We start from the raw sequence: 10,827 nt of genomic DNA on the forward strand, positions 1-10,827 counted from the left end.
ACTGTGATGTTGGAGTAGACTCTTGAGAGTCCCTTGGACTACAAAGAGATCCAACCAGTCCATCCTAAAGGAGATCAGTCCTGGGTGTTCATTGGAAGGACTGATGCTGAGGCTGAAACTCCAATACTTTGGGCACCGGATGTGAAGAGCTGACTCATTTGAGAAGACCCTGATGCTGGGCAAGATTGAGGGCAGGAGGAGAAGGGGATGACAGAGGATGAGATGGTTGGATGGCATCACCGACTCCATGGACATGGGTTTGAGTGGACTCCGGGAGTTGATGATGGACAGGGAGGCCTGGTGTGCTGCGGTTCATGGGGTCACAAAGAGTCAGACATGACAGAGTGACTGAACTGAACTGCATCTCGGACTCTTTTGTTGACTATGATGGCTATTCCATTTCTTCTAAGGGATTCTTGCCCACAATAGTAGATATAATGGTCATCTAAGTTAAATTCACCCATTCCAGTCCATTTTAATTTGCTGATTCCTAAAATGTTGATGTTCACTCTTGCCATCTCCTGTTTGACAACTTCTAATTTGCCTTGATTCATGGACCTAACATTCCAGGTTCCTATGCAATATTGCTCTTTATAGTATCAGACTTTACTTCCATCACCAGTCACATCCACAACTGGGTATTGTTTTTGCTTTGGCTCTGTCTCTTCATTCTTTCTGGAGTTATTTCTCCACTGATCTCCAGTAGCATATTAATAGGGCACCTACCGACCTGGGAAGTTCATCTTTCAGTGTCCTATCTTTTTGCCTTTTCATACTGTTCATGGGGTCCTCAAGGCAAGAATACTGAAGTGGTTTGCCATTCCTTTTTCCAGTGGAACACATTTTGTCAGAACTCTCCACCATGACCTGTCCGTTTTGGGTGGCCCTACATAGCATGGCTCATAGTTTCATTGAGTTAGACAGGACTACAGTCTATAGGTTTGCAAAGCATCCAACACAACTGAAGTGACTTAGCACACAATGCATGCATGTGTGTGTATAACTGACACACTTTGCTGTACAGCAGAAACTAACACAATACTTTAAATCAACTATTTGTATTGATACTACAACTATTTATATTGGAATATATTTTACTCCAATATAATAAAATAAAAAGGAACTTGGGGAAAGAATATTGAGACAATTAAGGAGAATGGATGCATCTTCAGGTCCCCAAGGTAGGAATGGGAGATATCTGGTTGCTCTGGGAGGGATAAGTTCTGAGCAATGAGGCTGGAAAGAGAGTGGAGTACCCAGGCATCCCAGATACATTGTGAGGGCCAACTACGGGCTTGGAGCATCTGTGGATGTAGTGAGGTGCCTACTCCCTGCCCCACCTCCCCTCCCTCTCAAAGGAGCAGGCCCCCAGGGCTGCATCCAAAACAAGAGAGACTGCTCCTGGCCAGACTTCATACTGCCTCTTTCAAGTGTGGTCTCTCCTATGAGTGTACTGACTCAGGGTGGTGGGTGGGACTGGTGGCCTCCAGGGACCAGAGCACAGGCCCAGTGAGCAGAGCAAAGAGACAGAGTTCCTCCTGGGACCCTCACCCCATCTCAGGCCCTCATCTGTTCAGGAGGAGTTCATGGACAGGCACCATACCTGGCTCCAGAACTGAGTGACCAGGAACTGCAGCACTGCCCCTCTATCGCAGCTAGAGTCACCCTCCAGTGGAAACTTGGAGCCAGTCCTCACAGCTGTGGACTCCTTCCTGGCAGGCAGGCAGGATGCTGGTGGGTGGCCTGGGGAGAGTTGGTATGGAAGGAAGGAACCCGAGAGTGCTGAGCTGGAGGCTGAGTTGGGTTTGCAGGTGGAAGAAGCACAGTCTGGGCAAGGGACCACTGTCCAAAGGCCCAAAGGTCGCAGGGGCTCTGGAGCCTGTAGACACTGCTGGGTGGTGTGGGACAGAGGTTTCTGGGTCCCAGGAGGGCAGGAGGGGAGCAGGAGAGAGGAGGCTGGCACCAGGTGAGCGAGCTCACCAGTCCCTGGTTGCTAAAGGCAGGGGAGGGCATGGTTCAGTCCCAGAGGGGTGGACAAATGAGCTGACTAAATTGACTGGCCAGTGACAGTGGCCAGGGGCTTGGCAGACACCATCTCTGGAAGGGTGATCCTGGGTGCCTAAGGAGCCTGCCCTTCCAGTTTCGACTGCCGGTGAGGAGGGATGTTCTCTGTCCTCTGACTGCGGGTGGTGCTAACCTTCCTTGTGCATCCCTCCCAGATCCGGACAAAGGACAGGATCTTTGACAGTATCAGCCACCTCATCAACCACCACCTGGAAAACAGCCTGCCCATCGTCTCCGCCGGGAGCGAGCTCTGCCTGCAGCAGCCAGTGGAGAGGAACCCGTGACCCGTCAGCTGCCCTGTCCGACACTGCACCTGTGGTCAGGAGGGCTTGATTCTTCCCAGTAGATGGGTATCGGGGCCCGGGAACGTGAGCCGCTGTCCATTGGCTCAGAGCTTTGTTCAGAAGCCCCAGGAGGAAGGCTTCCCTAAGATGCAAGTTTCATAAACTTGTTCAGAATTCTCATTAGCATATTAAAGGTGTACATACCTATACATCCTGTACAAATTATCCCTCTATATTTATATTTTTTAAGACTAAGAAAGATGTAAGACTAATGTTCTGTGCTGTATGTTTTTAATGAAAACTAAGTTTGACTGTAGTTGTCCAGGCAAAATGTTAATTCAGCTGACCCATTCCACTGGGAAATTCCACTGGGAAAGTGTTACCTATTAAGCACAATACAGGGAATAGAAGCAGCAGGAGGGTCAGTACTAAACACTTGGGATGTAACAGAGTAAGACAAGATGCAGCCCGTGCTCTGCATGCAAAGCACCATGAAGTGCTGGTCCTTAGGGCCGTCCCTTCTCATTGGTGACGCCTCCCGGGCTGCCTGCACCACACCCATGGGGTTTCCAGCACCAGAGTTTGGGGTGCTGTGCTAAAAGCAGACGTCACTCCAGCTGTTTCAGGTAGTACTGAGCACAGGCATGCTTCTCCCATGACCCTGGTTGTCCAGGGGTTCTTGGGGTTTCACTTCACTGCCAAATAGGGCACAAAATAAGCCTCATGGATCAAGATCTTGACAGGTAAATGCTTCCTTTGTTTTTATCAGTATAATGGCAAAACGAGGGTGTGTGCAGGGATATTGGGTAGCCGGGGATGTGTACATCCCCTCAGCCAATGGGCTGCTGCCATACCTGCTAGTGAAATCCTGTCCCCTTTATATTCAGTAGAGGAGGAAGCATGCGTTCAACCTGGGCAGAATTTGGGTGCAAACACGTGTGCTCAGAGACGTTCCTTCGGTCATGGATGATTAAGGTTTGCCTAAACCTAGGGACCAACCCACTCCAGTGTTCTTGCCTGGAGAATCCCAGGGACGGGGGAGCCTGGTTGGCTGCCGTCTATGGGGTCGCACAGAGTCGGACACGACTGAAGCGACTTAGCAGTAGCAGCAGCAGCAAACCTAGGGACCAGGCTCAGGAGCTTTGGGAATCAGTTTGAAGTCCTGCTTCTGGAGAGATGGGTGGATCTAGTGTCTGGTTTGTTTCCTCAATAGGTTTCCCAACTGCTCCATGAAGAGGGTACCTGCCCCAGGCAGCACTTTGTCCCAGCTCCTTCCTTCAGGATCAAACGCTCTGATCTCCTACTGGGTCTTCTGGTTTTAGGAAATTGACAATGTTTTTAAATGTCTGGCTTGAGATTTCCATAGGATTTAACAGGTGTTGACTTTTGAAAGATAGAAAGATTCATTCATTCACCGGCACCTTCCCACTAGTGCCACAACATTGTCTCTTGCCCAGTTGAAATCCCCTCTTGGGCAGCCCCCCTTCATCAGTGCAACAGAAAGACCCTCCACACACACTTAGCCTTTAATAGTAATAAATTTGATGCTTCAAGAATGAGGAGCAAAAAGTAGATTTTTGAAAACACTGACGAGCACTAATTCCACAAAGTTCTAATGCTCAGTGTGTGAACCCTATTTCTACTTTGAGGGGGTGTGCTTGGCCAGGATGGGAGAATGGGGTAGAGCTGACAGTTGAGGATGGGTTGGGGAAGGTCCAAAGCTTCATATTAGCATTCTGTGGAATTTTACCCCGTGAATCCAAGCTGACAGTTGTTTTAATCTTCTAGAATGTTCTGCCGTGAATGGGAACTCTGTGGGGAGTCTGACACTAATCTAGAACCACCCCTCTCCCCACCCCTGCCTCCTCCTGGACTGGTTCTGATTTCAGGTGCAACTGGGATACCTGTTCCAGCTCATCCAGAGGCAGTAGGGGCTGAATGGGGATGGGCTGAGTAGCTGGGTTGGGCCTCTCCCCTGTGACAATGTAGATTTGGGGTGGCTGTGAGAATTGCCCTGCATTCTTTATGTATATCTGCATCCTGGAGATGTCCATAAAGGTCTGACCTCTGTGTGGAGGCATGATCCTTCTCTGTATGTGAGTGTACACACATATTCATGGATCAAACGACTTCTTTCAACAGTCTTGCACTCTCTGCTGCATAAGGCCAAAACATTAATGTTTAGGGCAGAATAGAGAAGGAAACAAGAGCGAAGACCTGAGAGCCCCTGAACACTTGATCTGTGTCTTCTTTTCTCTCCTGTGTGCAAGAAATGCTAATCAGTTTTAGTAGCTCTCTGCTCTGAAGTTAGTCTTTATCTCAGTGGTGATAAGCAATATGTGTTTTTTTTTGTTTTGTTTTTTTTTTGCATGAGAATCAATTTAGAAAATTGAAAGTATGGGGGGATCAAATATCATTTCAGTGTTACTTAAAATATGTATTTTTAAGTTCAGATTATACCTTGCCTCCCATGGGGCAGTGGGACAAAACGGCACTCTTGTAGCCACTGGAGAGGATTTGAGACACAGCAAATGGCAGTGATTTTCTAGTCTTTGTTTTCTCCCGTTTGTAAAGCATGTAAGAGCTCACCAGGCCATCTCATCTCTTCCTTCAAGCGCCATGTGCCGGGTATCACGGAGCCTCACACACGGATGGCGAAACTGAGGCTCAGGTGGTGCCCACTTGCTCAAGTCCACGCGGTGGGCGGCAGCGAGCTGTTTCCCGCTCCTCTAGGCGCTTCCTGAGCTCCGCTGCGCTGGAAGCTCCGGTTTCCGAAGCAAACTCCCGCCCGCGCGACCATGCGCTCCAGGGCCTCCGACTCCCAGGGCGTGGTCCCTACGCACTGTGAGGGCCACCTGGGCCCCCGGAGCGTACTAGGACCTGCTGCCCGTCTCGTGGGACCCCTGCCACTTTACCCAGGCCCCTGTGTCTGCTGGGAGGACCTGGCGAGTCCAAAATGGACCCTTTTGCTAAGTGGCCCTGGAGACGGCTCCTCCGTCCCCCATCATCTTGTGGGAATTAGCTGTGCCTTCTAGCGATTCCCACCTACTGAGAGTCTGCAGGGCTTCCTGTGGGGCTGCTGGTCACTGGTTTCAGCCAGCTTTGAGGCCTGACTCTTACGGATACTCTGAAAGGCTCACAGTAGAAGCAGGGGGAGAATTCCCTGGGGGGTCCGTGTGTGAAGGGAGAGGCCTAGTTTCAGGCAGGGAGGGTGGATGGTGCAGCACTTGGTGAGGCCCCATTCCCCACAAAGAGCCCTGTGCTCCAGGACAGTGTTGACTCCTGGCTCCATGTCCAGCCCTGTGTCCTGAAGTGCCCCCTTCCTGTAGTGGAGCTCTCCTTTCAGGTAGCACTGAAGCATTATGTAAGTAATGCTTACATAACGGAACGAACGTCCTGGTCCTCAATTCCCTGAAGCGGTCACCCCGTGGAGGCCAGTCACAGGATCCCAGGCTCCCATGGCAGCCCACCTCAGTTCCTGCATGCAGAACCACGTGGCCTTGCGCTGGCTGCTGGGTTTCTCTGAGCCCCACCCGCAGCCTGCACCACAGGGCAGTACCTGACCTTGAGAGGGTGTGGGGGTTGATGACTGTGTGTGAGCACCAAAGACAGTTGTTTTCTGGGATGTTTCACTCTCAAAGTGTGCATCTGTGCTCTATTGCTGTCCAAGCACATATGGACAGCAGCCATAAATACTTTTCTGTGAATGGTGGTGTGCGTGCGTGCTAAGTCGCTTCAGTCGTGTCTGACTCTGCGGGACCCCATGGACTGTAGCCTGCCAGGTTCCTCTGTCCATGGGATCAGATACTGGAATGGGTTGCCATGTCCTCCTTTGGGGGATCTTCCTGACCCAGGGGTTGAACCTGCATTTCTTATGTCTTCTGCATTGGCAGGCAGATTCTTTACCACTAAAGAATCTTCCACCACTAGGTGGAAGCCTAGTGGAAAATGGGAAGGAGACTGGAAAGATTACCAATAGATAACTATAGGACACAGACAGTCTTGACCTTGTGTGTGCGCTCAGTCGTGTCCTACTCTTTGTGACCCCCAGGACATAGCCTGCCGGGCTCCTCTGTCTGTGGGATTCTCCAGGCAAGAATACTGGAGTGGGTTGCCATGCCCTCCTCCAGGGGATCTTCCCAACTCAGGTGTGGAACCCACGTCTTTTATGTCTCCTGCATTGGCAGGTGGGCGGGTTCTTTACCACTAGTGCCACCTGGGAACTGCAGGACACAGACAAATCTTGACCTTGGGTTTCAGAAAAACACTCTTGGGTTCTGTAGTAAAACTTCAAGTTGGTTTTAATAAAGAGAAGTGGAAAAATGACTTTACTGGCACATGTCATAAACCTGGAACTGTCCCTGCTTCTCAGAGGACAGCAAACGAGGGAGCGTCTTCAGATAGCACAGCTGGAAGGATCCCTTTTTCAGTGGGGATATTAGAGCTGATTGATTTCCTAGAAGGTGGTGACAGTCAGTGGCTGAATCTAGGACAGAATGCAGGACTTATTAGGGTCCTTCAGGGTTTCTACGTAAAGTTCAGCCCCTGGTGGAAAATGGCAAGTAGTACTTCCCTCCTTGACTGTATCTTTATGTTCTTCCCCACCCCCCTCCCCAAATGCACAAAAAGCATGAGCCATTTATGGACAAGGAAGTGTTTCTCTTCCTTTGTTTAGTTTGTGTGTCCGACCCTTTGTGATCCTATGTAGCTGGGCCCCTCTGTCCATGGGATTCTCCAGGCAAGAATACTGGAGTGGGTTGCCATTTCTTTCTCCAGGGATCTTCCTGACCCAGGAATTGAACCCATGTCTCCTGCATTGGCAGGTAAGTTCTTTACCACTAGCACCACCTGGGAAGCCCCAAATTTTCATTTTTTATATTGGAGCATAGTTGATTTCCCAATATTTTTGCCTAGGAAATCCCACAGACAGAGGATCCTGGCAGGCTACAGTTCATAGGGTTGCACAAAGTCAGACATGACTTAGCGACTAAACAGTAAGGTAGGTGACTAACAGTGATGTGTCCGTGATAGATGTCTGGCAAATTGATTCAGTTATGCCCATAGCGTGAATATTAGAGTGGGTTTCCGCGCCCCTCTCCAGGGGCTCTTCCTGATCCAGGTGTCGAACCCGCCTCTCTTATACGTCCTTCATTGGCAAGCAGGTTCTTTACCACTAGTGCCACCTGGGAAGCCCCAGTTTAGTTTGGGGTCCCACAGAAGCAGACCCTGTGAAAGGCTCTGAGTGTATACAGACTCAGAGTTGGGGAAGGAAGCTGATGAGGAAGGCATGATCAAGCAGATCACCAAGATGTAGATAACTAATTGCACTGGGGACTGAGAGGCAGGGCTGGGCAGACCTAAGAGCTAACCCACCGGGGCAGGGATCGAGCCAGACATTTACCCAAACAGCCCAGAGCTGGTGGAAGGCTGTTTCTGGCCACAGTGTCCTGGCTGGTCCTTCACACACCAAACCGAGGAGTCCTTGGGTGGAGAGACAGCCCTTCATAAGCAGACTTGGGGTGAAAGGCAGGCATCAGAGCCTTTGGGGATCCTCCCCAGAGTTCCTGACTCGGTAGTTCTGGATGGGGCCAGAGTATTTGCATTTTTAGTAAATTGCAGTTGATGCTGGCAGGCGGTCTTGACTTTCAGAACCATCACCAGGTATGAATTGCTAGCCCTTACCTGTCTCAATGACTGTTTTTCCCCTCTAACATATGGTTGTTTTCATGCCACTTCATGTTATAGATCCCAGAGTCCAAGCTGTGAGTTCAAAAGTGGAGGATTAATAAGCATTTATAACTCCATGCAATCACTACTGGCAGATAAAATGCCATCTGCCAGACACAATTTATTTATAATGGGGTTTATACATATTTATAAGTTTGCAAGCAACAAATGCACAGTTTTAAAACTGGCATATTTTATAGCAGCCAGAAAAATTGCAACTTTATACCAGGACTTGTGAATATCAACTGCATATGTGTATATATATATATATAAATACACACACATACGTATACCTACTAATTATGACAGATGTTTGTCTCCGTCTGTCTGTACATACATATATACACATGCATATACCTACATTGATTATGACGGACACACATCTCTGTCTACATGTGTGCACATGCAGGTTGGTACCTTGGGACTCCTCCCTGGATTTTGGTATTTTAATTAACATGGACAATTAGAAAATTACACACATGTTGAGAGTTTGGGGACCGATACGTCCTGGCATCTGCACATGGTCCTGGATGCTGGTCTTGGGAGGATGGTCTTGGATGCTGCAGGAACAAGACAAGAGTGCCATGAGGGGGCCACTGTGGGAAGTGACAAAGGGACATCGGGAAGAGAAGCCAGTGGGGGGAGACAGGAAAGGAGAGGCTGGGAGAACAGAGAAGGAAAAAGAAAAAAGGTAGGGGGCAGCAAATCCAGACCTACATCCTGTGTTCATCCAGCAGTGTGTAAAGATAAGCAGGGGCGGGTGTCGGGGAGGCTGCCCAGGCAGGTGTGCCTAGGGGCTGAGCGTTGTCTTCCGGGTGCGGCTACACTGCTTGTTGCCTCCACTAACCAGCCTCCTCTTGGCCTTGTCTCACATTCGTTCACGTGAGGCAAGCACTGTGTTGCGCTTCTATGATCATGCAAAGGTTCTGCCTGTCCGCAGTTACAATTCAGTAGAAAATACACACACAGAGGGTATGGGGCCGCGACAAGCCTGATGTGTGTCCCACTTCATAGGACCCTGGAGGGTGGGGCTCCTGGGTGGGTCTGGGGATTCTGAAGGCTTTGCAGACAGGCTGCAGACAGGATGGAGAAGGTTAGAACAGGCAGACACAGTGTGGATGGCCCAGGAGGAGGCAGAGACACCCTCATGCATGAACAGTGGTCAGGGTTGGGAGGGATGTTGGAGGCATCCCTGGGGTGCTCCTGCCTCATTCTTGCCTCCTTCTCACAACCACAGATGACCAGAATAATGACCCCCTTAGGCCCAAACACACGGGGCTCCCTCCTGAGGGCTAAGGTATGGAAGAGGCATTCTCATTGAAGAAAGCATGAGAAATGAAATTCCATCCAATTTCCAGTTTCTATTTTGTTGTTTCATCTTGAAAGGCTGTAGGCAGAAACACACACATGTGGGGACACATGCTGTGGCCCTGGGTGACTGAAATCATGAATTCACACTCATCTGGGACGTTTTTACCACAACCAAAGTTTCTAACCACGGAATCAAGGGATGATTAAAGCAGAAATCAATAGACAAATCCATTTTTGAACACTGAATAAACTTTTTTGTAACAATTATATGTTGGTTGCAAGTGGAATGTTCTCTGTTCCTTTGACTTTTGAATATAACTTATTCCAGAGTAAATCTTGTAAAATTAAGGACATGAATGTTTCTTTGTATCCAGAACTAAATAAGAATTAAAATTTGATGCTTAAATCCAAGGATTAGGAGAGAACTCCGTCCGGTGTACATCTAATGTGTAACAATGAGATATTTATTACTTTTAAAAAAGCATTTGGATGGGAAATTATACCTATTGGTAAATATTAGAAAATTTCGTGTTTATTTTCCATTAACTTTTGTGAAACAAAAAAGAATTACTGTGAAGATCTCTGGTTTATTGCCAATTTATCACTTTCTATGTTGCTACTGGATAAGAAGTGGTGTTGGAGATCTCTGAGGAGTGGAAACACAAAACCAACTTCAAGTTTTCTAAATTCTGTTCTTTGAAAGGTAATAAAACTGAAATTATTTGGCCAACATCTGGGAGATTTGACAACACAATGGGTTAAGAGAATTGGCTTAAATTCCCTCCTCATGCTCAGTGATTCCACTTTACTCCTTCAGTAAATGATGTGGTTTCCTGTTGTGAGCTCTGCTGCCATGCCAGGCACGTCCCTGAGCTTCTAGGGCAGCCAGTTGGAGGTGCCACGTGGCATTTCTGTGTGTCACCACCATGGCCCAGGAGCAGAGGTTGTCACTCCCACTTAGGCGCGACTGCACTCCTTGTCACTGGTTATCGGAAAATGTGCCTTCATTTTCAGAATAGTGGTGTGTGCGTTTCTGATTATGTAGCAAACCCTTTGATATTTGACTTAGATACTAAAAACATTTGAGTGTGGAGGTTTTGCACTCGTAGATACATTTAAAAGCATGGAATTGGTAATTTAACTACAAGTTTTCTATAACATACACCTCGTTAATAATGCATTTCTGTGAAAGGCTCTTTTCCAGTGTAGATGAACCATGGGTCAAGGGTGGAGAGAAACAACTGTTCTCTAAATAGTCTGATGTTAACTGACTGTCAATGTGAGTCTGTGGGCAATAAAGAATATTGTGAAAAGTCTCTCATTTGGATGGTGGATCTTGTATTGCCTCATGAAGGAGAGGAGGGGAGTTGGAAGCCTTTCCATAGAAAGCAGATATTCTCAATTATTCCCCAAGAGACCTCTTAAAATACAATCACAGCAG

General features: G+C 48.4%; 1 protein-coding gene across 5 annotated transcripts in view; it reads left to right on the plus strand.

The window, feature by feature from the left end:
• Window positions 1–10,702, plus strand: part of SHC3 (SHC adaptor protein 3) — a 191,996-nt gene extending 181,294 nt beyond the window's left edge. For all 5 annotated transcript variants that reach the window (XM_061426317.1, XM_061426316.1, XM_061426320.1 and 2 more), the window contains one exon: window positions 2,220–10,702. In XM_061426317.1, coding sequence (XP_061282301.1) covers window positions 2,220–2,348 — 129 coding nt within the window. In that variant the 3' untranslated portion in view covers window positions 2,349–10,702. The remainder of the gene's footprint in view (window positions 1–2,219) is intronic.
• Window positions 10,703–10,827: the final 125 nt, after the last annotated feature.

The sequence above is a fragment of the Bos javanicus genome, chromosome 8, assembly GCF_032452875.1.
Source record: "Bos javanicus breed banteng chromosome 8, ARS-OSU_banteng_1.0, whole genome shotgun sequence".
Classification (NCBI taxonomy): Eukaryota; Metazoa; Chordata; class Mammalia; order Artiodactyla; family Bovidae; genus Bos; species Bos javanicus.